A 17039-nucleotide genomic window follows, 5' to 3' on the forward strand; every position below is an offset into this window, starting at 1 on the left:
AGCCATCAATGTTGTCAGAATAATTTTAAAGAGAAGTCATTTTTTTAAAAAGTAAGAGGAGTAGGCTATTCTCCTCACACACTCACCATTGAAAGCCACAGTTCTTCAGCAGAAGTTGGCATCTACCAATCACTTCTGCTCAGCAGTCTCTGAGCTGCGGAAGGCCGAGCAGAGTGAGGTGCTGCCCTTGGAGCGCTCCCAGGAGGACTCAGCTGTCTGTGCCTGCAGTTGAGCCCCCCGGTGAGCTCTGTTTTTATGAGGCAATCCCCAAAGTATAAGACAGGAAGCAATAAACATGAGCACATGGACTTCCATTGTTCTGCACCATGTCTCCTTTTGGAAGGACCAGAAAGAAGAACAAAAAACAAAGCCTCCACTGGCTTGCTGTGTTTGACAGGTGCAAGCTCAGGTTCTATCTCCTTGCAGCCACCATCTGTGTTCAGCCATTGTCACAAAGGCTAATCCAGAAAGCGCTGTGTGGTATTTTGAGGAGACAGCTACTTTTGGGGGGGCTACTTGGGTCCATTCAGCCAATCAAGGATGCCTAAAGGCTTAATTAAAGTAGCTTAAGCAAATTACATGGAGACACTGATGTACCATGTCTTATCAAAACTGATTTCACTGTCTTATCAAAATCTCATTCCATTTTTTGTTTTTTATTACACCATCTGAAAATACCTGCCCTTTACATTGTGTGAATGGATCCATGCAATGGCCCAAAACTTGTAATATTAACTTAAATATCTAAATATGTGTCTTTGTTGCAGTAGATAGAAGACTTTACACTAGATTTTGTGACATTCTGGTGAGCATTTGATTGCGTTCAGGCGTAAAAGCATACGTGAGGTCAGGTACTGATGTTGAATGATTACTCCAACTCAAAGGTAACAGATGGAGCTCCATCACTTCAGAGAACACAGTTCCTCTGCTCCACAGCCCAATGCTGGAGGCCTTTATACGCTTACAGTTGACACTTGAAATGAGGGCCTACAATCAACATTTTTTCATGTATCTCTTTATTTTTTCCCCGGAGGACGACTTACAATGTTTGTCTCATTTTATGTACCAAAAACAGTCCTGATTACTTTTTATATGACCGTTTTCCAACCTCTCCTTTTCCTTTAGCATTGAAGACTGTTTTTATTACTGTGGCTTTAAGACTGATACATGTAAATCACCTGTTGTGATTGGCTGCCCTGTATTGTGTCTCATTCAAGATTCAGTCCAGGCTGAAACACTCCTTACAACTTCAGTTTGGGTGGGTGGGGCTAACCTGCTGTAGGTTGAATAAGCAGATACATGTAAATGTCTTGGTTTCTGTGACATCAGTAAAACAGTGAATTTAAAGCAAGCTGATTTTGCTGCTTAGTTTCTGTAGCTGTGTCCCAAATCAAGGACATGGTCTATGAAGGCGTGTCATTTGAAGGCTGTGTAGACCCGCGAAGACTGAATTGAAATGAGATGGTCTGCTCTACAGTGGACTTCCTGTTTGCGTCACAGCCCCACTGTTCTCACCCCTACAGCTGCATCACAAAACGCTGCTCCTGTCAAGTTCTTTAAAGTTCTTTAAAGATGGAGTCAGAAACTTAGAGCTGGAGATGCTAACTAAAACAAAACAAAACCTCAGCATAAGTTCTGCTTCAGACCACATTGGCTTTTTTAACATTTGTATTTAGCTATTTGACTCAGTTTAAACCCAATACTTATATTTAAAAGTGTCTTCTCAGCCACCCTTTACTCCTCTGTTGACACCGTGTTCTTGCATCTTGCGGCATGCAATGACGGGTGGATTCTTCATTGTCATGGAAAAGAAGGACACATTTCTCGGCCGCATATGAAGGAGCCTTCGAAATGGGACAGAGTAGTCATGCCGCTGTGACACAATCGGCCTCTGAATTGGGATGCAGCTTATCTGTTGACTGTATGGACTGGGGAGTGAATGGCATGTTTTAAACAATGTTAACATACTAAATCAGACTCGTCTTATAAATTCAAGGAAAACTTGATTTTTTTTAAGATATAGACCCCATAAATAAGCCTTGGAAAACATGTATGAGAAGGCTGCCAAATGCCCAGCAAAGCTTGCAAAAACCTAGACTAAACCTAGCTAAAGAAAAAAAAAAAAAGAATACAAGCAAATTGAATAGGGAAATAATTACCCAGCTTCTCTGCCATCACATTTCCATTATCGAACAACTCTGCTTTTCAGCTGAAGGTCATAGACCCACTCCTCAAGTGTCCTTGTCTTACAGTACACTAAAGAGCCAATGACACATCAAACAGTAGCATTCTTATTTACCCCTTAATTACTGCTAAGCTGCTCGCCCAAATGGAGATCAAATGAAAGGATGTCGTCCAGATGGAAAAAACACAAAAGAAAAACATAATTTTCAAGCATGAAAAGGCTGACACCGAAGTGCCTTCTTTTCAAAAACCCATTGACAACCAAATCCAGTGAGGGGTAATTTGCTCCACCTAAAGGGCCGAGCTGGACCACTTTTGCCTCAGCCCGATTGTCTAGATGAGGAGCAGCAATTCGGCCTTTTTCCGAGGCATCATTGCGTATGTGGAGAGCAGGGTATGAAGAGAGATGCTTATTTAGAGAATGACATTAGAGGATTAGCAGTCAGTTTGAGCACCACTGCTGTTTGGAGAAACACACATTCCGTTTATCAGAAGGCGAAAGCTGCATCCGCGTGACGCTTGCTGTCTTTCATCTTAAACAAACATCCACGGTGTGCCGTTTCAGCACGAGGCAGATGTTTTCTCATTCAGGCAGGAAAGGGGTTTTAATGAGGAACGTTAATGTGAGAATATCGCAAATGAGATAATGTGTGTTTGCTTTATCACCAGCCTGGATCAGTGGCAAAGATACATCTAAATGTTTTTACAGAGCAAATATGACATTCAGCAGTGTAATTCTTTTGAGCAGGTAAACAAGCCTGAGACATTATTCAAATTAGCGCAGGGTGGAAGTGATGAAATTCAATATCACAATGTTTTCAAAATATACAGTACTGGTCAAAAGTCAGAGACCATGTTTCCAGTCTAAACAGCCATTAAGCACAAGTTAGTCATTTTTCAGTGTCAGAATAAAAAGCAGAAAACACATCTGACAGAAAATTTGAGGAAGCCTCAACAACTAAATATAATATTCTGCACCGACACTACAGCATTTAGTGTGTCCACTCTTTGCCTTTACAGATCACAGCTTCTAACCTTTTCAGGAGGCCTACTTTTTTTTTTTTTGCTTTGATTGGACTGTTCCTATTTCTACAATTACACCAAAGAGAATCTCCCACAGTACATTTCCAGAATGAAAACGTACTTTTTATTTAGCTTATATGCATTTTAAACAATCTGAAGCATCCAGAAAATGACAGACAACTAACAAAGTTTTTGTTGTCAATATCATTCAAACTAAAAACTTGTGTGCACCACTGATACCAATATACCGCTATAGACAATATCTTGCCCAGCTCTAATTAAACTAAAACAACATTGAATTAGAATCAATGCATGTAAGCAGAACTTGCTGTAGATTTGGTTTGAGAGATTCATAATGTCAGTAATTCAGCATTGCAAGGGCTGGAGCTGTAAGAGAACTCTGTAACTGTGTGTAATGACAGTGCTGAGGCCTGAGACAACACAGCCAAACCTCAAAGCTCACACTAAGGTATTGTTTAATAAATGACAAACATTTGGCACAGATTCACTAAGTGAATAATGCTATCTTCAAAGCACCTGTTACCAAAAACAATTTCACAATCATCTCACTTTTGGTAGAATAAAGATCAGTTGCCAGGCAGCCACACTGAAAATACAATGAATTGACTTGATTCAAATCACTTCCACATGAACAAACTGTACATCAACATAATTATACCATAAGTGAGTAAACTGAAAACCAAAAGTTAATGTAATGTACTTTATTTATGTACATATTTGAATCAGGTCAATTCAATGCATCACATTTTCAGCCCAGACCCCTTGACATTCAAGCATAATGATGGAATTTCACATGACGTATCCCCGACTTCAACTGCAACTTTGACATTTAAGGCCACAATGAAAAAAGAGAAGGTTATTCATGTTGTCGTTGCTTTTCCATTTGTCCATGTGACAGTGCTATTATATGTAGCCGTGCTAGGAAAACATTTTCACTTTGCCACATTGAGCATAAACTGCAAAAAAATGAAAAAATGCAGCAAGACCAATCTCAAAAAATGCAGCTATTGACGTACACTAGAGAATTGTCAGCTGTTTTAAAGGAGATGTGACTAAAGCCATGGTACACCAGCTTCCTTTAGTAGGGAACACAAAAAGAAAGCTAAGAGAAAAAAGAAAGCGCCAAACAATTACTTGACAACACAAGTGTCCCTCCACAGTCTGACATCATCTGCGGAAAACACAATGAGCCATAACGAGCAGCCAGCGTTGTTGGCAGAGGAGAGAAGACGAGAAAACAGAAGCAAATCTTCTAGATAAAGAGCCACACAAATGGGGTTTGCCATCAAAGCAGCCCAGCGAGCACACCCATAAGACACCAGATCCAGGAGCGCTGGCCTAGTTTATTTAAATGCCAGCGGGGGTTTGATAGCTGATCCCTTTTTGATTGATGGTGGGGTGATACTGTAGCTGAGGGAGAAGCTGCCGGCAGAAGGTTGGAGATGGAGGCTGACAGGTGCAGGAGCTGCTCTCGGGCCCTGCCAGGCTTGTGTCACATGGCTCAGGCCTTTTAAATGGCACTTTACACACCCAGGCTGTGGCGTCGGCCAGGACCAGCAGGTTATAAACAGGGAGAGGCTGATAAAACAGCAGAGAGGAAATGAACTGTTCCACATCACAAAATATTGCTGGGGGCTTGATGTGGGGGTGTTTGGAGAATGCAGCAAAGCTGGACTGTGCAACCTGGCGGAAGGCCAACAGTAGATCTCTGCGTGATCCTTCATTCAGCTCGAAGCAGAAAGGGGATAAGGCAGCATGAAATATCGGCAGTGACTGCAAGATGAAACTGCGTTATGGTACCAAGCAAAATCTCCAACATCGCTTCATAAATATGATCTTAACTACAGCGCAGTTCTATGGAGAAATTTGGCTTTCTTAAAAACGCATCGGTGACTTGTACCTTTGTACTTATTGTGCATCCACTTATACAGGTCTATTCTTTGTTTACTTACCTTAACTCCTTAAACTCTATGGCCCATAGGTGAGCCCAGTCCTCACCCTCACCCTCATAACTGCATAACATGCAGATTGTGGCTGTCATAATGCAAACACTTGTATCTCCAAAACAATAACTTTACAGGAGAGGCGGAAGAAACACTGTTAATTTGTTAACTTAGCTTAAACAAAAGGCCATGTACTCCATTTGTTCTTGTAATTTTTACAACTCATGATGTTTGTGTGAATTTATGTATCAAAAACAGTCATAATTCATTTTACTTTACCATTTTCCAGCCACTGTTTATTCAGCATGTTTTTGTCACTGTGCCTTTAAGCCTGTAAATGACCTCCGTTTCAATTAGCTGTATGACATCACAAAAAAATAATTAAAAATATGGCATTTGGCAGCTCGGATTCCCTGTAACGACTGGGTGGACTGCGGAGTAAATGGTATATTTTATTATGTTTTATATAACGTTAAGAATGTTTATATATTGCATCGAACTCCTTCATTCAGAAAAGGCTAGGAAAATTTGGTTTTGATATTTCGATGATACAGGCCCTTTAAAGGTGGACCATTTCTATAAGTCCAATCGTCATGAAGTGTTCCTATAACAAAGTGTCAAAGCTTGTCTTTTCAAAAGATGAAAAGAAATAATATATTTTCATGTTATTTGCTGAATTAGTCACCGTAGTTACTGAGTAATAAGACCTAACGGCTGCATAATAAGCCTCAAAAAATGACAACAGATTCAAAACATTAAAGAGAAAACACTGAAACTGTTCATAGGAATCAACATTGTATTTTGCATACTCATTATTGTTCTAATTAATGATGAGTTACTCTCATTAATTTAAACAATAACAGCTATATGGCAATGATCAATTGCTCATTTTTGGTACATAACATTTCTTTAACATACTATACATTTTCTCTAGAAACAACTGTCGTCACTTTGAGTTCCTAAAATAAACAATATTTGTTTTGCCTTAAATTACAGATAATCCTGTCTTATTCCAATATTGTCCAGCCCGCCGTCAGTGAGTGGGCTTGGCGAACAAGAAACAAAGGCAAAACTACCATATTCTCACTCTGAGCCTCAAATCATTTGTGCTTTGGCAGAGTGCAAGAGAAATGTGCAATAGTCCAGTGTGAAACTCCAACGTCCAGACCAGCCCAGTTTGGAGTTCAGTTCAGTAATCTGAGGCCCTGCTCCTTCCAGTCCAGCTACTGGCATCTGAAGTCATTAAGATGGATAGAGTCAGTGAGATCAGCGCATATCTCCAGCAGTAGTAGTATTGTTCCAGGTTCAACTCCTGGAAAAGGAATGCTTTTTCACATTTGACACAAATACACTCCTTTTGTTATATCTAACTGTCACTATGGTAAAAGTAAAAGCTATCAAAAAACGCTCCTGCAATCCAAGTTTCAGAGCTGAGCAAATCAACTCTTTGCTCCTCATTATCAAAATGCATGTTTGTGTTAAATTCATGTTGGAGCTGAGCTGATTCCATCTTCACAAACAACAAAAAGTAAACTGTTACACTGATGATTAACCTGACTGCGTTTCTACAAGAAAGCATTTATGAACAGTAGAAAAATGAGTTGTCAATGAAAAGTGAAGTGCAATAATATATATCTTACATATGTCTTATATATCATATATCTTGACATATATAAGACATAATAGTTATCTTAGCAAGTGAAAGCTTCATAAACAAAGCTAATATATCTTTTATTTCTCATTATCAGATTGTAGCGAGAATATTACAAGACTAGGCCCCAGTATGAGGCCACTAACTGCTAAATAACTGGCTGTTCAGTACTACTTTATTAAGCATTTTCCAGAACACTTTTACTGGTGTATTATACATCATAATCTTCTAGCTGTCTTTAATTATGCCTTTAATAGACCGTATCCAGCTTAATAAAGGCATAATATAAAGCTTAAATTGGTTACTATCTTATTAAGCCAGCAGTAATTACCTGGCTACTCATTATTATGTTATTAACAATAACTAGGGTGAACTGAACATTTCCCAAAGCTTTTATTCATGTATTATACATCACATTATTGGTTTGCTTAAAATGCTTAATTCACCCTAATCGTTGCACAATAAAGTAGTAATGAACAGCCAGATAATTAGAAGCTACTGGCTTGATAAGGCTTAAAAAGAACAATACAAAGGCATTAACATGTTCCCCTGTACTGAAGTGTTACAGATTATCCAACCTATTCCTTGACTTACTTAAGTAATTTTATTAAGTGAAATGATCTTACTGCACCAGCAGATCATCTTGGGTGTTTCAAGAAATAACGTGTGACCAATTATAAATAAGTAATATAAGTAAAAATGTCTAGAAATAGGTGGAATATTATCATAATTCTACATAATCTAGAATTTTGATGTACAAACTGCAGTTTCATAATGATTTTTTTTCACTGCACCCGCAGATTTGTATTTCTCAAGCACATTTACTACCAGTGCAGTAATATCACTCCAACTGAAACAACTAAAAATAAAGACAGAAATAATTGAATATTGAATAATCAGTATGTATTAGCTACATTCAAGATGCTTTCACTTGATAAGATCGAATTTTTTTACAGCATGACCCACACAAAGTACTGAAATGCAACCAGATTGAAAAAAGAGAGAGAGAGAGAGAGAGAGAGAGAGAGCAGATGTGTGTTAGAATTGAAGCGATGATGGAGCGTTAAGGCTAGTGCCACTCCAAACCTCCAGTGGCAGCAGCGTTGGGGGGATATGTTACACAAAGGCGCCTTGCTAAGGCACTGAGCCCGTTTGCGCCAAACGGCAAAGATTAGCTTCTACATTCCATATGGGTGAGGGCAAGAGGGAAAGAAGGAGGTGATGGAATAACAGAATGAGAGAGAGAGAGAGAGAGAGAGAGAGAGACAGATGAGAGATTTCACAAAAGGCTTCAGTGTCAGCACTGGTAATCTAGGGGCAGCGAGGGCCAGTGAGTGAGCATGTGTGTGCAGATGGGTGGAGTGTGTGAAGGAGGCAGCAGTGTCCTTTTGGCCGTGTGTGTGTTCTCCAGTGTCAGCCGCTTTGAATATACTTCTTGATGACCACGCAGCCGTGTCTGAAAAGTGGGCAGGGCATGCTCTGCTGCAGCGTCCAAGCATTGGCGCAAGGGTCAAAGGCCTCCATGTTCCCCAGTGCTGGACCCTCACTGCTGACGATACCTCCAGTAGCATAGATCTTCCCATCTAACACCACCGCACTGCATGGAGCACGTACAAAAAAAGGACATCAAGTTAGATAGATATATAGATAGATTCTTCGTTTAATCTGCAATAGATCAGATGCACATTTTAGAAAAATACTTGATAATATAATAGTGATGGGTAAAAAGAAAGGACAATAAATGAATATAATGGCATAAGTGAATTAATGATTATAGTACAGTAGTAGATAAATATTGCAAACAATTTAATGTATAAAGACAGGAAAGTGGGTAATTACAGAATTAAATTCATTCCAAAGTTTTAATACACACTTCTGTAATCTAGGAATAGCTTAGCAAGTTTGCACTTAAGTCCCTGTAGTTACTGAATAATAAGCCTTAGTATGAAATATGCCTGTCAAACAATTGTGATCAGCCTAAATAATTGTGATTAGGCTATTATGTAATAATTATGACAGGGCTATGCAAGACGTTAGCATTATGATAAGTTAATTGTACATCTTGTACCTGACAAATAAAATTCTGGCTCTGAAATCACCAAACTTTGCTGAGCCCTCCAGGTCAAAAACAGAATCCTGCTGTAGAATGATCCTATAAGATCAGCAGCACTTCAAATCCTATTTCTCTTTATATTAGCTTTCCCTTGAAAAGGTGCTTCATAGATCCACCGCTGCAGGAAGAATAAAACATTTCATTTCTTAATCTCCTGCTTTTGCAGTGTTAATTTCACACCCTCAGCATGTTTCAAAATGCTAATGCAGAAACTCTTAGCGGTGTGACTGGAACTGACGTACCGTTTCTGGGAAACATACAGTAGTTGTATCGCAAAGACACAGCAGTAGAGCTGTGGCTTTCTTACAAATGCACACAGGCTTACACACACATACACACAGAGACACACGCGCACAGACAGCAATGTTTTGAAGACGTGGTGCACAAGCAATTGTTCTGAGGCTCATCCACGCTTCATCTGCCACTGAGCTAATTACTCTCTCTGCTGTGAATACCAATCAGCAGAGGAGACAGATGCAGCCCAAAGCTTAACCCAGGGGACTAGAAATGAATTCTTATGAGTGCAAAGCTTTTCCCTTCTCCTTTTTTCATTTAACTAAAGCAACTTATCGCATTATCGCTGAGTTTCTCCCAGCTTTTTCTGGTCTTTCTCTATTTCTGGATGTCATTCCTTACATTTCGAGCACAAAAATATAGTTAAAGCAAAACAAAGACAGGAGAAAACAGCAATTTTTGTTGTGCAGGAGAACAAACTTGGAGCTGAAATGTTTTAAAGCTCTCTTGCCTTCCCAATGGTCTTCCACACAATCGACAGAGAAAGCCTTTGTTTGAAACTATCCACCAAAGTTGTCAGACGGAGTGAAAGAAAGTCACGGGCAAAGAAAAGGCTGTGCAGCTTTTAGCTCTATTTTTGATACAGTATGCTGCTTTCCAGTTTTAGAGACCATTGGCACTGATGGATCTGCTCGAGTCCTTAGCTTTCCACAGTAAAACACAATGACCCAGAGATGTAGACAGCCGTCAAACTAAATGTATTACACTTATGAGATGTATTACATTTTCAGCAGCAGTGGTTTAATATGGGCTGAGAGAACAAATGGACGCTGAGGCCCGGCTCTGGCTGTGTCCACTCTTTCTCTGGAGCGGTGCGGACATTACAGACATTAATGCGTAAAAATAGAAGCGAATCGCAGGCTGGTGATATTGGCTCTCGGTCAGCCTGAATCCTCTTACCTGCAGAACTGCCTGGAGTGGTTCATGTTGGGTCCGGCTTTGATGTTGCCTTTCTCCGGGTCATAGATGGTGGTGGCTCTAGCGTACGCTCCCCCCAGGATGAAGATAAAGCCATTAAGTGTCACGGCAGGAGCATACTTGTTGTCTGTATAGAGCACACACACACAGAGTAATAGAATTACATAGAATTCTTCCTTACAGAAGACGTCTTACAAGCCCTTGGGTCCAAATCAATGAGTTCTACATTAAAAAAAAGCCATTACGGAAAGCACTACTCAGTCAGTTTATTCCCAGGATTAGCACTGTCACAATGAAAGCTCAATTTAATGAGCGCAGACTGAAATGGCAGGGCCTCCAAGTTTCGCCGGCACATTCATCATAAGTAAGTCGTCTCCTGTTTTGTCCACCTCCTCATTATGTTCATTACATGAATGGAAAAGCAAGTAACTGTGTCACAGGAAAAAAGCTGGAGGTCAACAAGCTGCCCCTTGTATTGATCATCGATATCATGGCTCCCTCCAAATTATGCAGGTTTGAGTGCAATTCACTTCTTCTTTTGGTTTGAGTAAATAAGCAGGAGAGAACACATGAATAATTGATGAGGCTGGGAAAAAAATAATTGAATTCAATCACGCTCTCCACAACAGCTGCGATTTCAACCTCATCCGCTGAAGTAAAACTTGCGTATAGTTAATTAAATTTCGTGCCCTCTCACGTTCTGGAGTGGGGGGCTCCTGGGGAGAAGTGATATTATGGATAATGTAAAAAAAAAGTCTGCAAACAGAAAAGCAGGATTCCACTGTTCACTTTCAAAAGAGTGGCAACACAAAGACAAAGCATTTCCCCTGGAATGAACTCACACAATGCTTAATTGATATGAGACATAAAAGATATGTTTTGTTATTTATATGTCTCTAATGTAAGTTATATAAGATATAAAGTAATCTCACTTTGATTTGATTCTTTCATTGAATCAATTATTGTTTTGCGGCACTTGACTCTTTTATTTCTTAGCAGTCACTCAGTCTACATTGCTATGAAGATGACACACACACAGCATGCTTAATCTGCCCCCAAATCCTATGGCAGTCCTCCACTGCTTGCAGAGAGGGGCCTGGTTGGTCAAATTCAAATGGACGTATAACAAAACCAGTGGGGGACCAGAGAAAGCGGAATGATTTCTTTGAAATAGAAAAAAAAAATCTGTCTAAAATTTTTAGGAATCAGTTACATTCATTAAATGAACATTCAATAAACTGTAATTTTTTACAGGACTTTTTTCTCTTTGGTATCTGAGTACCAGAGCCAAGCTGTGTATAGTAATCGTGGTGTGTCCAAAAGTGTGGACACCCTACTATGGTCAGTAAAACCCACTTTGGCAGATGTCACAGCTTGCAACTATGATTTGTAACCAAGAGTCTTTTTATTCTAGACATGTTCACCCTCTCTTCCTTGCAGTATACCTTCAGTTCTGCAATATTCTTTGGACTGTCTTGCATGCACAGCATGGTTAAGATCTACCCTCAGATTTTCAATGATGTTCGAGTCAGCTGTGAGGGCCACTTTGATAGCTTCAGCTTGCGTTTCTTAATGTAGTTTATGGAGGATTTTGAAGTATGTTTTGGGTCATTATCCTGTAGAATCAAGTCTCTTTTCAGCATTAGTTTCTCAAGTGTCTGTGTCAGATTTCCCTTCCACAATTTGCTGCCTGCATAATAACGCTTAACAACTGGCAAGGTGTTCTTTTCATCAAATGCTACTTCTTTTCTCTTCAAACATACCTTTGGTGACTGAGGCCAAAAAGTTCCATTGTTACTTCCACAGCACTTGTGTCCAAAATGCTTCTGGCGTATGTAGATATTGTTTTGCATACTTCAGATGTTGACTTTTGTGATGAGGTCACAGGTCAACTTTCCTTCTGATGACTCTTCTATGTAGATCATATTTGTGGAGACAAATCTGCACATCAGAATGGCAGATCACCCCTCCTGTGTTAGCTAAACGTTCCTGTAGGTCCTTTGCTGTTTTTGCTCTATCTTTCTGGCCAGCATACAAGCATTTCTGAGAGTTTTCTTGGTCTTCCAGATCTTGCTTTGACTTTCACAGTTCTACGTAACTACCATTAATGACATTTAATGACATTTTGGACAGTGCAAATTGCAATCTCAAAGTGCTCTGATGTCTTTTCAAAACCTTCCCCTGCTTTGTAGGGATTGATTAGCTTCATTTTCAGATAGTCAGGCAGCTGTTTAGTGGATGTTGGGTGTTGAGTGTTTGAAGAGAAGTTATGATGCTCTGGAATTGTCATCATCTAAACTTTTGCACACGCAATTTGATTAATGTTGTCTAAACTTTTGCATACAAATGTCTGAGCGGTATATGTGAATAAAGTGGGGCCATGGCCTGGGTGGCCCACTCTCCTGCGGCCCATGCAACAACAAAGTGGTGAGCTCTAAACAGCGTAAATACAGGCTCTGGCTCTGTTTCTGAAATGTGTGCAGTGTTCCAGCCCACCACAATTCAACATTAGGAGCATGTTTGGCATGGGGCCCAGGAGTAGTTGTGCCTAAGCCTCTTGATTTAATCTCCCTTTGACACATAGCTCTCTGCTTGACCACACATATTTGGGGAGTCTGTCATCAAGAAATGGTTTCAAAGAACTACATGACTGTGTGTGTATGAGTGTGCGAAGCATGCTCTGCACCCCCTGCTGTGCACTGAAGTGTCAATCTGCCATCCTCAGCAGGGGAGTGCAACTGGTAAAAGGGGCTCCTATAGGAGTTTCCATCTCTCTCTCTCTCTTCATCTGTCTCTCTCTCTCTCTCCCCAACACACCCAGCCTATAAACTGATAAAGCTCATCCTCTCATCTGCACACTGTGACTCTGTCTTTTACGGTTAAACAAAGTTTTTTCGACACCCACAAAGCCCGCTGTGAGCTGGTGTCATTTCTCCGCTCTCTGATGCACAAGCTATCCCGGAGGCCACTCGCTCCACAGCGGGTTTATTTACATGTTAAACACATAACATTAGGCCACGCTGCGTGATCGTCTCCCACAGCGACTTCCTGCCTGTCCGACACAATGAGCTGACTGGTGGGGGTGCAGCTGGTCATTCTGTGGTGGTGGCTGTGGCAGAGCCATTCCCCAGTGACAGGAGCGACAGAGAAGACTGAGAGCACACTCAACATTAAACACATCACTAACTCCCCGGCCTTCAGTGAGATCCGCCAGCCATGAGACAAGCTGCTGCAGAGCCAAAGGAGAGTTCAGAGCACGAGCTGTCTTTATCATTTATAACTGCTTTTGAATTTGGTATCACTTTACTCTAGGGCTTAAGGCTACATGACATTGGCATAAACCTACATAAGCATTTATTAAGGCTTATACCAAAGGCTGCTTTAATGTTGATGACACAATACTTATATCAGGTGACATCAATTTTTTCTAACATTGGGCTGTGTCATGACTTTTTTGGGTAAAATGACATAGGATGTTGTAACAGCTGACTCTGTAGCTTAGGTTATATCACAGTGACATAATACTGACGATGTGACTTAGCTTGAATCCTATAAATAGTAAAATAAGAGGCAGGTTGCTTACACAGGGACTTCACAAACAAATGCAAAAGCACTGAATATGTATTTGTAAAGCAACATTTGAATATTTATGCATAGCTTATGCCAGTAATCGCATTACGACATAAGATATTTTATGAAGTAAATGACATTGCTCTGACATAAGGGGCCTAAAACTATAGTAACAGACATTTGTTCCATTTATAAAACTGTTATGAAGCATCATTTCCAAGTAATACAACTTATAAGGCTGGTAAGAAGCAATGGAATTGATAAGCCTGGTTAAGAACACTGTGTATCAATTCTATATATTTCTTCTTGAGTTAAAGTACAAAACTACATTTTCTATTAAGGAGACCTGTGTGGCTGCAATAATGAACAGCAAATAAGTGTTTCATCTCTGTATTACAGTGCACTTTCGAGTACATTTAACAACAAATATGTTTGTACTTTGGTACTCAAGTAGAAATATAAAGGGGACATTAACTTTCACTCAAGTATTTACCTTTACCCAATACAGGATATTTGTACAGGGATACGTAATATGTATATTCATACATATGGCAAAATATGTATGAAAAATCATGAATTTAACCCTCGTACCAAGCCAAATTTTATTACACACTTCTATAACCCAATAAAAGCTCCATTAGTTTGCATTTAAGTCCCTTTAGTTACTGAATAATAACTCATATGTAATAAACCTGGAATATTAAGGGGTTAAGTTTGAGGGCATCTTCCATAGAACTGATATATGGGACTCTTAAATAAGCTTCTGCCTTTAAGTTCAAATACTTTAATAATATTTCCTAACAGTCTTACAAATGGAACAAATATCAGTCACTTTAGTTTGAGGCTCATTATGTCGATGTAATAATATTTACTTCATAAAACATCTTACGTCAATTTTCAATTACTGGCATAAGCTGCTTATAAATATAAGTACTGCTTCACAAATATATTATTCAATGCTTATGCATTTGTCATTAAGTCCCTATGTGAGAAGCTTTCTAATAAGGTGTTACCAGTGAAACTTGCTACACAAAATGCTCACTTTTGTTCAACCAGCTTTAGCCATATTCTCAGTATTGTCACTATTGTCACTGTGACATACGCTGAGCTACACTGCCGCTCTACTGGAACCTGTCATCTGCCAGGTGTAACACCAGAACACACACTGTGAGCTTAGTCACCTGTCGTTTAGTGACCTTCTTGTTTAGGAAAACGTACAAGAAGGTGATGGTTACTGTGGCGAAAATTTGAAGATAATTTGATTATACTGACCACACAATGTGATTACTTTTTTTTGTATCATGCTAAGTAACAATACCTTCACTTGTGCCTGTGATCAAATCACAGCCATGATATTTTTGTGATAACATGACTTTCTCCTCAGAAACTGTCACAACTAACTTCAGACAATGTCAGCTGACACAGACCTTCCATCAGCTTGAGCTCAAAGTATGACAAATGACACTTACCGGAGAAAATTGTTTAGAAATGTTTCATGTAGGTGTATTTTATTATGGTGGTTATCATGAAAGGTTTATGTAGGTGTCATGTAGTCTTAAGAACACTGGCCTACAGTAGTGTTACCATAAATACTACCTGCAATGTCACTTCTTTTGAGATATGATAGACTCAGCTCACTGAAACAGGTAGAGAAAATCATACCATGCTTATGTTTTTAATAAGACAAGATGTTTAGACATTGTATTTAATTATAATTTAAATTTGATGAAATGTGTTAAGCACACATTCTTTACATTTTTGCCATGTGTTTCTCATTTCTTCATCTAAATAAATGGAAAAAAAAACTTGTAAGAGCAGATGCAAAACTGTCAATACAGAATGCAAATCAAATGTAAATGTAATTCAGTGCATAACTCACTACATAATTGAATATGACTCTTGACTCTCAATTCTAGGGTTAATCAGTGCTGGTGATGATATCTCTTCAAATTCACTGGAGAAGCAGATCTGCACTCCATAATGTAAAAGGCCCACATCCTATTTTGTTGCTTTCCTTTAGGTCCGCTTATGAAGTTTGTGTGGGTTTTATATGCCAAAACAGCTGTAATTCATTTTTACATGAGTAAATTTCCAAATTCTCGTTATCCCTTAGAATTAAACAGGCTGTTTTAGTCACTGTGCCTTTAAGACTTCATACATGTAAAAGACCTCTGTGCTGTTGGGTATTATGCCTCAGAAAGCAGTCAATGCTAAAACACTCCTTGTAACTTTAGTGTCAAAGGGTGGGTCTAAACTGCTGTAGACTGAATAGGTGGATGTATATACATTTTTTTTTTTAAGTTTAAGACATCAAAAGTGAAGTCAAAACTGGTTAGTTTCCACATGTGGAATTGGGAGTCAACAGTACGTTTTGAGACTTTAGCAGTGTTTACATACTATATCGAAAGGAAATCCAGTTTTCCATGACATGGATCCTTTATTGACTGTGTCAAACCTCTTTAATTGCAGGCTGATCTTTCAATAAATAATCTTAAGACTTATTACTCAGTAACTACTATAATTGATTTGGTAACAACTAAAAGACTGTGGAACTGATGTGTTGGCCCATATACAGGCCCTTACAACTTAGGAGGCTAAATATGTTAAAATGACTAAGCATTAACAGCTAACTAGATCTGCTATACAGCCTTTATTTTTGACAACAATAAAGTTTTCTTAACAGTGCTTGGCTGCTTCTGTGCCGGGCTCAATTCAACAGAAAAGAACGCAGAGAAAGGTTTTATGAAAGGTTTGTATCAGTTCTTTGTGACTCACTGCTATATTTCTGGATCAAAGCCCCAGGCTGCTTTTAAGCAAGGAAATGCCATGGATGACATGGCTGAAACTCCACACTGAACCTTCAGGCCAAAACTGCCTGTAGCCCCAAAAATATGTCTAAATAAATGCACTCAGGTCCAAAAGCAGGCATGCATAAGAGTAAATGGGATGATGTAGAGGCATTTCTAACACACACACACCCTGCCACGGGGCCTCAGACACTTCATTATTTGTCTGCTCAAGCATACCTGCACCACTTGACATTACTAGAGCCCTTTGCGGATGAACGAGCGCTTTAGCAGTAATCAGCAGAGCATGTCTGCTCTTCCACATCGCCGCTCTATTGGAACCTGTCACCCGCCAGGTGTAACACCAGAGCACACGCTCTGAACTCAAAGTCACCTGTCCTTTAGTGACCTTTTAGTGTTCCTGTTTAGGAAAAACGTACAAGAAGGTCTTGGTTACTGTGGCAAAAATTTGATTATAATTTGATTATACTGACCATGCTGTGTGATTACTTTTTACCATTCCTGTATCACACCAA

The 17039-nt window shown here is 39.5% G+C and overlaps 1 protein-coding gene across 2 annotated transcripts in view; it reads right to left on the bottom strand.

Moving 5' to 3' along the window:
- Positions 1–5949: 5949 nt before the first annotated feature.
- The window catches only part of LOC118823834 (kelch-like protein 29), a 126000-nt gene continuing 114910 nt past the window's right edge, over positions 5950–17039 (bottom strand). For both annotated transcript variants that reach the window (XM_036593675.1, XM_036593674.1), the window contains exons 13-14: positions 10130–10274; positions 5950–8419 (exon numbers count right to left, since the gene is read on the bottom strand). In XM_036593675.1, the coding sequence (XP_036449568.1) occupies positions 8236–8419; positions 10130–10274 (329 nt within the window). In that variant the 3' untranslated portion in view covers positions 5950–8235. The remainder of the gene's footprint in view (positions 8420–10129; positions 10275–17039) is intronic.

The sequence above is a fragment of the Colossoma macropomum genome, unplaced genomic scaffold (assembly GCF_904425465.1).
Source record: "Colossoma macropomum unplaced genomic scaffold, Colossoma_macropomum, whole genome shotgun sequence".
Lineage (NCBI taxonomy): Eukaryota > Metazoa > Chordata > Actinopteri > Characiformes > Serrasalmidae > Colossoma > Colossoma macropomum.